The sequence below is a fragment of the Myotis brandtii genome, unplaced genomic scaffold (genome assembly GCF_000412655.1).
Source record: "Myotis brandtii unplaced genomic scaffold, ASM41265v1 scaffold2, whole genome shotgun sequence".
NCBI classification, from domain to species: domain Eukaryota; kingdom Metazoa; phylum Chordata; class Mammalia; order Chiroptera; family Vespertilionidae; genus Myotis; species Myotis brandtii.
In genome coordinates this window covers 1085581-1097624 of record NW_005357451.1, presented here as the reverse complement: position 1 = coordinate 1097624, position 12044 = coordinate 1085581, and the positions used below count along the sequence as shown (strand labels likewise).

The window sequence follows — 12044 nt, the reverse complement described above, 5'->3', positions numbered from 1 at the left end:
ATCTCAGTATAGAAAATAGCAAAATCTGTTGCATTTAACCATATGGTTAAATTTAAAACATGCTAGTTAAGCCCACCTGGTGTGTTTCAGGGATTGAGTGTTGACCTATGAACCAGGAGGTCACGGTTCGATTCACAGTCAGTGCATGTGCCCGAGTTACGAGCTAGATTCCCAGTGTGGGGCATGCAGGAGGCAGCCAATCAATGATTCTCTCTCATCATTGATGTTTTTATCTCTCCTTCTCCCTTCTTCTCTGAAATCAATAAAAATATATTTTTTAAAAAGCCTACTAGTTATTACTATTGAAATTGTTTTTGGTTCTCTGATATTGATTATGAGAGACGTTGAAAGATGAAATCAATCCTTCACATGAATGCTGGCAATAACCATCATCCTTACTTTTTGAGAAAGACATGACTTAGATAAATCTAGACTGTTGGGATTACAGAGGGATCTTATAATTTTTCTCTTTTGGTGGAAATGCATAATCAGTATTTTTATTTTTTCATTGATGAGGAAGTCCAGTGATCTAGTTTCTTCTTAATAATTACCTGGCCTTATGGGGCTTCAATTCCTTATACAAAACCCTTGGGGCCTGTTATCTTCTGTTATTCAGATTTAAAAATATGTACTTTAGATTAAACAGAAACAAAACAAAACCTAATAGACACAAATAACAGTATGGTGATTACCAGAGGGAAAGGGGGCCGGAGGGAGATAGAAGAGGGTAAAGGAAGAATAAATGGTGATAGAAGGAGACTTGACTTTGGGTGGTGAACACGCAATACAATATACAGATGATGTATTACAGAATTTTACACTTCAAACCTATATGTTTTCATTAACTAACTAGAGGCCTGATGCACAAAATTCGTGCAAGAGTTGGCCTTCCTTCCCCTGGCTGCTGGCACTGGCTTCCCTCTGGCATCCGGGACCTGGGCTTCCCTCTGGCACTCAGGGCCCGGGCTTCCCTCCCATCACTGGCAGGCACCAGGGACCTGGGCTTCCCTCCGGCCACTGGCAGGCACCCAGGACCCGGGCTTCCCTTGCAGCCCCGGCTTCATCCAGTCTAATTAGCATATTACACTTTTATTATTATAGATGTCACCTCAATAAATTCAATAAAAATATGTATTTTAGAAAGTAATACTGTATAGATGCTGATATGCTATATATGATGTAACATTCTTAGCAGGGTCTGAAGAGGCAGTCTTTAGTTGAACATATTAATATTTCTGCCGTCAGATGTATGAATATTCACATTAAATGAGAGAAAGGTAGAAAGAAGAGCCTTATATCCATTTGTGTCAGGTTTTGTTGCTAAACCAGTTATGAAAAAACTTAGGATTCCAGAGTTTTTGAATTTTGAATTTCAGCTAATCAATTGTGAGCCTGTAATATGTTACATATTAAAACATTAATATGTATAATGTTTTTACAAGTAATTTAAAATATAATAAAATATCTTTATTTGATGGTTATCAATTTTTCCACTTTTACCTTTCATTTCATCCTCTAAAATATTTCTTTGTACAGCTGCTGTATTCTCGAGGATTGCTTATTGATCTTCTAATCAAATCTAATGTCAGTCACTATGCAGAGTTCAAAAATATTACCAGGATTCTTGCATTTCGAGAAGGAAGAGTGGAACAGGTACTGTGCTGATCAAGTATTGTAACTGGATATGAGCTTAATTTATTATGGTTTGCTTTGGAAGGATGAACAAAGTAAGATTATTTTCCTAGTAAAGCAGAAAATCTCAGTCCTGGATGATGATTTACAAATGTAAATATTAACAAATTGCTCAATTAAAATGTGTTAATTTTTTCAAGAGATCTTCTGTAACCTGATCTTGGTGTTGAGAAAGTGTTAATTTTGGGCAACATTGCTAGATTTGAGATGTCTTTTGTTCCCAGTTAGGAGTGACATGCCATTGCCCCCCCCCTCCTACCCCCCATCCCCCTGCAGTGGTTGAAATATTTTATTGCACCTTTGATGACTGGTTGTGGGGAGCAGTCCCTCCACCTAGGATAGCACCCTACAGAGGAGACCATCTCAGTCCTTGTAGCCCAGGAGCCAGACTGGACTGAGCCCCCAGGGCATCCTATGGAAAATGGCACAGCATAATTACCAATAAAATAATCATAATAAAAATAAAAAGTCTCACCCTACCCGGTTTGGCTCAGTAGATAGAGTGTCAGCCTGTGGACTGAAGGGTCCTGGGTTTGATTCCAGTCAAGGGCACATGCCTGGGTTGTGGGCTCGATCCCCAGTGGGGGGGTGTACAGGAGGCAACCGATCCATGATTCTCTCTCATCATTGATATTTCTATCTCTCTCTCCCTCTCCCTTCCTCTCTGAAATCAATGAAAATATATATTTTTAAAAAGTCTCTGTTTTGACTACTCTTCAGGTTTCCCACTGGAAGTGTGCAAAGCTATTGAAGTACATATTCAGAGTTTTGTCTTAGCCTTAAATAGTGCCTGTCCACTTTCCTCTGATAGATTTCTCAATTCAGCACATGCAAAGGGGCTGGCTTGTTCTTTTGATTTCCTTCACAAGGTCTTCTCTTCAGATATCCATTTTGATCCCTGCATCCCACAGCTCTGAGACAAGCTTCAGTCTCTCCTCTAGTAGCTCTTCTGTATAGATGCCACAAGCACCTGTGTCTCTTTGGTCCATACCTTCTTCTCCAAGGCCTGTAGCCTCTGCTTCACGGTAGAGAAGATCCACTCCACTCCAATGCTGAGCCCCACACATGGCAACATGTGCCCTTTGGGGTCAGACATGACCACTAGACCATCATAGCGCCCTCCAGCAGCCACACTGCACATACCGAGGGGCTCTTCCCCTGCCTGGGCTGGGGTCTGTAGCAGCACTGCCTCATGGATCACCCCAGCCCCCGAGCAAGGCTCAGGTCGAAGGAGGTCTTGTCAGCAGTGCCAAGCAGGGTCAAGTACTCAAACAGCAGCTTCAGGTCCCCCAGGCCTTCCAAAGCCTGTTTGTTTTTGGACAGTTTAGGATCCTGGAGCAGCTGTTCCACCAGAGATACCCCACCATGCTGCTGGATGAAGTCCCCAATGCGGTCAGCCACCTCAGGTGTGAGGCCCTTCTCTCCCACCATCTCATTCTTTACTTCCTCCCAGGACACCTTGTCTAGCCTGTCCACTGATGAGCAGATGGTGTGAAATTTGCTCTTAGGAACCCCACAGGTTGTAAGCATCCCAGCTAGGATGTGCTGATCATTCACCTTGACCAGAAAGTCACCTATCTGAAGTGAATTCAGGATCTCACTCATGATCTTTAGGCACTCTGTATCAGGAATCATGGAGTCAAATTGCTCAGCAATGTCAAAATCCTTCAAGGAGAGAGGTAGTTAGAGGTCCTTGGGAGTTTCTTAAGTGGGGATTCCTGGGAGCTCTTCTCTCTCTGAAGGCCAGTTTGCACTTATGCATAGACCATTTTCTTCTTTCTCTGATCATCAGCCCAGAGGAAAACCCCAGCATTCTTGGGTCTGTTACTATTTCTGGTTTCCTTTCCATCTATTGGGCTATTCCAGTGGTTGGCAAACTGTGGCTCTCGAGCCGCATGCGGCTCTTTGGCCCCTTGAGTGTGGCCACGAAGTTTCAATCACACTGTACGTGCACGCCCGCACGTGGTATTTTGTGGAAGAGCCACACTCAAGGGGCCGCAGTTTGCCTACCACTGGGCTATTCCTTCATCATTGCACTCATCTACTTTTCCTATTTCCTCCTACCACTGTGGGGGAAAAGGGGGGAAGAGAGGCAACTGTACAACCACCATTGGCCTTATAATGACATAAGGAGTAACTTGATAAATTAAGTGTGAGAGCTCACAAGTTAATTAGCTCTGGAGTCCCCAGAGATGTTATTAGAACTGATGGAAGGTAATGTGACACAGTCTGGCTAGAATGGAAATAATCTTGTTATACTTAAATGAAAAAAAAAAGTTTTTTGGAATACTTGTTTATCACTAAGAAGCAGTTTCTTAACTTAAAAAATCATGTGTTTCAGGTTCCTTGTTCGAGAGCAGATGTCTTTAATAGTAAACAACTTACTATGGTAGAAAAGCGAATGCTAATGAAGTTTCTTACATTTTGTATGGAGTATGAGAAACATCCTGATGAATATAAAGGTATTGTGTTCATTTAATTGTGTTCTATAATTATTTAAGCTTTCTTATTATTTTAATATGTTTGCTCTAATGTAGTGAGCCAATTATTACTCTTTTAAAAAATACATTCTTACTGTGCACTATCCATTAGGTTAGCCACTAGCAACATGTAGCTATTAAAATTAATAAAATGTAAAATTCAATTCTTCAGTCACACTAGCCATATTTCAAGTATCCAATCGCCAAATGTAGTTAGTAGCTATTGTGGCTACAGTGCAGGTATAGAATATTTTTATCGTTGAAGAAACGCTGTGCTGTGTGTTAATTTTTATTCTTGTTAATTAAATATTGTTGACAACTGGTTCTTCATAGATGATACAGTAGTCCCCCCTTATTCACAGGGCATATGTTCCAAGACCCCAAGTGGATGCCTGAAACTGCAGATATTACCAAACACTATGTACACTAGGTTTTTCCTATACATACATACACTTTGTGGCTTCTCTTTGATTATGAATTGCCAGTGTCACTGCTCTTATTAAGTACTAGAGGCCTGGTGCATGAAATTCGTGCACTCAGAGGGGGGGTCCCTCAGCCTGGCCTGTGCCCTCTCGCAGTCTGGGAGCCCTCAGGGCCTTAGGCCCCTAGGCCTAAGCTGGCAGTCAGACATCCTTAGCGCTGCCGCGGCGGCAGCGCTGCCGCGGAGGCAAGAGAGGCTCCTGCCACCGCCCCTGCACTCACCAGCCGTGAGCCCGGCTCAGGGTTTCTGGCTGAGGGGTGGTCCCTCTGTGGGAGTGCACTGAACACCAGGGGGCAGCTCCTGTGCTGAGCGTCTGCTCCCTGGTGGTCAGTGTGCATCATAGTGACCGGTCTTTCTGCCGTTCGGTTGATTTGCATATTAACCTTTTATTATATAGGATAATAAGAGTTACTTGAACACAGGCACTGTGATACTGAGATATTTGATCTGATAACTGAGATGGCTACTGAATAAATAACTCACAGTGTATGTAGTGTGGATATGCTGAACAAAGGGGCTGATTCCTGTCCAGAGTGGAATGGGGTGGGGCGGATCAGGATAGCATAAGCTTTCATCATGCTACTGAAAGCTGTGCAATTTCAAATTTATGAATTGTTTATTTCTAGAATTTTACATTTAATATTTTCGGGACTATGGTTGATTGTGGGTAACTGAAAACATGGAAAACGTATCCATGGATAAGGAAGAGAATACTGTATTCTTTTGCATTGTTCCATTCATGTTTTTCATCAGTAATAGAAAAACTATAGTTTTTCATTTTTACAGGATTACTGTGCTTAGAATATTGAATTATTTATTTTCATTCATTTTTTTTAAAAGCCTAGATGACATGGTGGAAATCACTGGATTAGGAGAATATGTGGTTTCTGGTCTTGGCTTTGACCCATCTCACTGTGTGATCTTGGGCCAGTTACTTTACAGATTGTTGAAAATTGAATGTATCACTTTAGTGACCGAGCTTTATACTTGAAGGGCATTGGAATAGAAAATTTTCCAAAGTAAACATACTATTGACAATTCATCTATAAAGTTATAATGAGAACTACAGCAGTATTTTTTAATAAATATGCAGATGATGTTTTGTTGAGTTGAACACTTGAAACCTGTATGGTTTTGTGAACCAATGTCACCTCAGTAAATTCAATTTTTTTTAAAGTATAGCTTTTGCTCTTACAGCTTCAAGTCCATTGGATACTGCCAAATTGTTCTCATAGTGGTGTAAACATACTCTCTCAGTAAATGTTTATAATTTTTGTTTACATAAATAATTTCTAATAAAGTTTTTTTGTGTTTGGAATTGTATTTTCCAGGACTAACAGTCCAATTACATTTTTCCTGTTCTTGGTTTAACAGGGTTGGGGAACCTTTTTTCTGCCAACGGTCATTTGGATATTTATAACATCATTCAAGGGCCATACAAAATTATCAACTTAAAAATTAGCCTGCTATATTTGGTCAAACATTTAATTAACTCACCCCTAATGCCTTGGCAGGGCCAGACCAAATGATTTCACCATCCTTATACAGCCTGTGGGCTGAACATTCTCTACCCCTGGTTTAAAGAAAGTTTTCAGTGGTTTCTTATCTTTTGTGGTGTGATTATAAGGCAGTATGATCGATTCCACTAGCCATAAGGAAATTAAATTTCATTACTTTTTATTAAGTTCATTGTTCCTAGATTTAATAACAATATGTATATTTCAAAAAAAAATCAAGTATTGCTCATTATTTTCATCAAAAACTTGCCCTTTGTTATATTTAATATTTCAAAATACAATTATTGGTATTATTCTGCAGTTTTATCTTCTAATTGAATTTATCGGGGGTAACATTGGTTCACAAAATCATACAGGTTTCAGATGTATATAGCTCAACAACATATCTACAAACTGCATCATGCGTCCATCGCTCCAAGCAACATCTCTTCTGTTCCCATTCCTGCCCCCCTTTTCCCACCTCCATCTATCCTCTACCCCACATTCCCTCTTGCTATCTTCACACTGTTGTCTGTGTCTATGTGTTTTTTTTTATAAATGTGTGTGTTTTTCTGCTGTTTTAATGATAAAGTAAGGCTACTACCAACCTCAGAAAGCAATTGTGATGGTTAGTGAGTTATTTAATGCTTTTCTACTTTTTGAATCTGTAAAATACTAAACGAAGGTTCATCATTTAAAGTTTAAAAATTGTGCCATCAATCCAGTTGAGATTTCTAGTGGTCCCCCCCCCACCCCCCAAAAAAATCACTGGTCTTTGTCCAAAATGTAATATTATTGCCACCCATGTCCTTTGACAAGTGTTTTAGAGAGACTTGATCTCATTTTTTGTGTAATAGTCTTAAATTGAAGTTTAGTTCTGATTTTAACTGATAAATTTTCATCTTTGTTTTCATAGCCTATGAGGAGATTACATTTTCTGAATATTTAAAAACTCAAAAATTAACTCCCAACCTCCAACATTTTGTTCTGCATTCAATTGCAATGACATCAAAGACAACCAGCAGTACCATAGATGGTCTCAAAGCTACCAGAAAGTTTCTTCACTGTCTTGGGCGGTATGGCAACACTCCTTTTTTATTTCCTTTATATGGCCAAGGGGAACTCCCTCAGTGTTTCTGCAGGTAAGACTGCCATTGGTTCTTTTGTTTGTTGTTAAGGTGATACTTGAATAAAGGATGAAAATTAGAAAGACAAAAATGAGATTTACTCAAGATTTAGTATTTTCAAACTTATACTTTTTTGTTCTACTCTCTTATAAACATTCATCCTGCATACCTACTTAATACCTAAATGATATATTCAGTTTGGTCTGTTTTTGAGCTTTAAAGATAGAATCATACAGTACATTTCTTTTTCCACTCAGTATTATGTTTCAAAGTATCATTCTTGTGTATAATTATAGTAAATTTATTTTCATTGCTATGCATTGTGAATTATATATTGTAAATATAGCACAATTTATTTTTCCATTTTTGTATTGAAGGACACCAGATGTTTCAAGTTTTTTGCTTTTATTAACATCCTTGTATGTGTTTCAGGATATACATAGTGAAGAGTTTCTCTAGGATACATGCCTAGGAGTGGAATTCCTGAGGCATGGGATAGATATATGAATGTTCATTCACGATAATGCCCAGTTATTTCTCCAGAGAGTTGTATCAGTTTACATTCCCCTAACAGTATGTCAGAATTCCCACAGCTCTGCATCTTTGCCAATATTTGGTATTATCAAACTTTCTAATTTTTGTCAATTTACCTCACATAAAATACCATCACATTGTATGTTTTTAAATTTTATTTTTCAATTACAGTTTACATTCAATATTATTTTATATCAATTTTAGGTATATAGCATAGTGTTTAGGCAATCATATACTTTACAAAGTGATATATTGGTAATTATATCACATTGTGTTTTTATTTTGCATTATCCAGATTACTTATGAATGTCTTCTCATATGGTCATTGGTTATTTGTATTCTCTTCTGGGAAATGCTTTTTAGTGTCTTTTGCCCATTTGTCTTTTGGGTTGTCTTTTTCTTACTGATTTGTTGAAGTTTAATATATTTTGAACACTAATCTTTTCTCAGTTATATGTGTCATGTATATCTTGCCTTATAGTATTTATGATGCATAGATATCAGTAAGATTAATGTAGTCAGCCCTAGCCAGTTTGACTCAGTGGATAGAGCATTGGCCTGTGGACTGGAGGGTCCCAGATTTGATTCTGGTCGGGGGTACATGCCCAGGTTATGGGCTCTATCCCCAGTAGAGGGTGTGCAGGAGGCAGCCAATCAGTGATTCTCTCTCATCATTGATGTTTTTATTTCTCTCTCCCTCTCCCTTCCTCTCTGAAATCAATAAAAAATATATATATATTTTAAAGATTAATGTAGTCAGGTATTGCAATCTTTTCTTTTGTGTGTAGCATTTTTGTGGTAGTAGAGCACAGTAGTTAAGAATCTGGACTGTGGAAACAGACTGCATAGATATAAATCCTGGCTCCTCCATTTACTAGCCATGCACTCTTGGGCAAGTTTCACAGTTTCTATTATGTTTTCAAAGAATTAACTTTTGTTTGTTTGTTTTTATTCTCTCTGTTATCATTTGTATCCCTGTTCATTAACTTCTGCTCTTTATTAAATCCTTTATTTTCCTTTCATTGGGTTTTGTTCAGCTCATCCCTCCTATCTCCTGCCCTTGTCAGTTCTGAGGCTGATACCCAATGAGTTCCAGTCATCTTTTTTTTTTTACTTTATAATGTAAGCATTTATGATGATAAAGTTCTCACTACTGTTTTGAATCTTACACAGTTATTATGTACTAGAGGCCCGGTGCACGAAATTTGTGCATTCGGGGGGTGGGGCTGCCCCTCAGCCCAGCCTATACCCTCTCGCAGTCCGGGAGCCCTCGGGGAATGTCCAACTGACAGCTTAGGCCCGTAAGCCAGCAGTCAGATATCCTAGCGCTGTGGCAGAGGCAGGAGAGGTTCCTGCCACCGCCGCTGCGCTTGCCAGCCGTGAGCCTGGCTTCTGGCTGCGCGCTCCCCCTCTGTGGGGGGCAGCTCCTGCATTGAGCATCTGTCCCCTGGTGGTCAGTGCACGTCATAGCGACTGGTCGACAGTTCGACTGTCTGCCCCCTGGTGGTCAGTGCATGTTATAGCGAGCGGTTGAGTGGCCTTAGCATATCATTAGCATATTACGCTTTGATTGGTTGACCAGATGACCGGACACTTAACATATTAGGCTTTTATTATATAGGATTATTTTTATTATCTTTTACTGGTAGTCCTATGTATCTTAATTCCTATTACTATTTTTTCATTGACCCATGAGTTGTTATGAAGTGTTTTAAAAGAGCTAATTTGTTTGATTCTTCTGTTTTTACCGAATTTAATTGTATTGTGTCTAGAAATTGTTTTTATAGTACTAATTCTTTGAACTTTATTTTATGACTTATTATGTCCTGAATTTTTGTAGTTTTTCGTGTGTTCTCGAAAGGAATGTGTTTATCTAGTTGTTGGTACATGGTTCCAAATTTCAAACTTAGTTTTATTGAGGACTGTTTTCTTTGACCTATCAATACAAGAATAAGGTGTTTTGTAATCCCCATTATGATGTTTGATTTGTCAATTTATCTCTATAATTTTATCCGTTTTTACCTAATATTTATTTTGAGGCAATTTATTAGTCATACAAATTTATAATTGTTTAATCTTCCCAATTAATTTAATATTTTACATTATCTGATGACTTTCTTCATCCCTAATAATACATTTTTCTTAAAGTCTACTTTGATATTCAAATAGCTACTTCAACTTTTGAGTATTTGTCTGTTATATCTTTCTCTATCCCTTTATTTTTTAAAACTTTTCTGAGTCTGTATTTAGAGCTTTAAGTAACATATTACATATTTTTAATTTCATCTGACGATCTTGTTTTGCTACCAGTCAGGATGAGTCCTATTAACAGAAATCTGTTCCTTCCTTCTGAAGTATGGCATTTTAAAAGTTCCTCTACTTTATATCTGTTGGTGGTAAATGCTTCCTGGTTTTTGCATATATGAAAAAAACTTCTGCCTCTTTGTTTTGAGTGAAGATTTGCTACGTAAACATTTCTAGGTTGGCAATTCATTTTTTAATTTAATTTATTGGGGTGAAATTGGTCAACATGGACATGTAGGTTTCAGGTGTGGGTTTCTATTTTACAAGGTCTTTATATTGCACCATGTGCCCACTACCCAAAGTCAAATCTTCTCCTGTCACCATATATTAGGACCCCCTTCTCCCCCAACCCCCTTCCTTCTGGCAACCACCACGCTGCTGTTTGTGTTCATGAGTTTCAGTTTTATATTCCACATATGAGTGAAATCATATGGTTCTTAGCTTTTTCTGACTGACTTAGTTCACTTAGTACAATGTTCTCAAGGTGCATTCACGTTGTTGTAAATGGCGTTATTTCATCCTTTCTTATGGCTGAGTAGTATTCCGTTGTGTATATGTACCACATCTTTTTTTATCCAGGCCTCTATCGCAGGACACTTTGGTTGTTTCCATTCATTTTTTGTAATTAAATATATTGCGGTGCCATTGGTTATTAGCATTATATAGGTTTCAGGTATACATTTCTATAATACAGCATATGTATATTGCATTGTGTGCTCACCACTTTAAATATTTCAGTACTTTAAAAAATTATTCCACTGATATTTGGGTTCCATTTTTGCTTTTGAAAAACTTGATGTCAGCTTAATTATCATTTCTTTATAAGTGAAATCTCTTCTCTCTCAGGTTGTTTTTAAGATAGTTTGTCTTTGGCGTTCTGCATTTTAATTCCAGTGAATTTAGGATTCCTTTATATAGGTTGTCCCCCAAAATATATACACACCTTGAATGATTATAACGTCAGTGTTTATTAACATATAATTCATTTTCAAGATTTAAAAGCATCTACAGAAATGTGTAATTTTTTTGTCAATGCCTGTTTTCAAACTGATAACCTATCTGGTCTAAGCACTGCTGATAACGCGAAACAGTGGAATTGCAAACATCAAGAATCATTTCTATCGGTATTTGTGTGCCCTCAGTTCATTGACTGTTGCCAGTTTTGTAACTTATCTTTTATATATCCCCATAGGAAAAATTCTAGTGGCACCTTAGGATAACTTTTCTTAGTTCAAAGTTTAGTCTGGCTTCGCCCATTATTTCAAATCAGTTAATTCTGAAAAGGAGTGAAAACTAAGTGAATTATCAGCTGTTATAAGTGTGTATACATTTTTTGGGACACTCTATGTTTATCTAGCTTGATATAGGTTGAACCATATGAAATTAACAATATTAAACCATTTGACCTACAATTTCACATGGTTTAAACAACTATATTGCATTTCCTCTATCTGTAAATTGTCATTTATCATTTTGGAAAATTATCAAGCAGTATTTTTGCAATTATTGTTTTCCTCCATTGTCTTTCTTCTCATCATTTAGTAACCCCAACCAGATATGTTTTAGAACCTATCATTCCCTCTTTCATATTTCTCCCCCCCCTTTTTTTATTCTAAGCAAATAAAAAAAAGGAAAATCGCTTTTCTATTTCTTAATCTCTTTTTTCATATTTTCTCTCTCCTTGTCATTCTCGCTGCATTCTGAATACTTTATTAATATCTGTTTTCCAGCTTATTAATTCTCTTCACCCATGACTAATCTGTAGTTTAACTCTTTTGACTTTTGACTTTAATATTTTTATCTTTCATCTCCTCCCCAAATCTTCTCTGTCATTGTTTGATATTCTCTTCTGTTTGTTCATCCCCCCCTCCCCCCCAGATCTTGGCTTTTATTTTTTTTCGTTATTGATTAAGGTATTACAAATGTGTCC

General features: G+C 37.8%; 1 protein-coding gene and 1 pseudogene across 2 annotated transcripts in view; one reads left to right on the top strand and one right to left on the bottom strand.

The window, feature by feature from the left end:
- Window positions 1–12044, top strand: part of CHM (choroideremia (Rab escort protein 1)) — a 239710-nt gene that overhangs the window by 117263 nt on the left and 110403 nt on the right. For both annotated transcript variants that reach the window (XM_005865260.2, XM_005865259.2), the window contains exons 6-8: window positions 1537–1653; window positions 4034–4154; window positions 7066–7291. In XM_005865260.2, the coding sequence (XP_005865322.1) occupies window positions 1537–1653; window positions 4034–4154; window positions 7066–7291 (464 nt within the window). The remainder of the gene's footprint in view (window positions 1–1536; window positions 1654–4033; window positions 4155–7065; window positions 7292–12044) is intronic.
- Window positions 2549–3541, bottom strand: LOC102250916 (annotated as a pseudogene).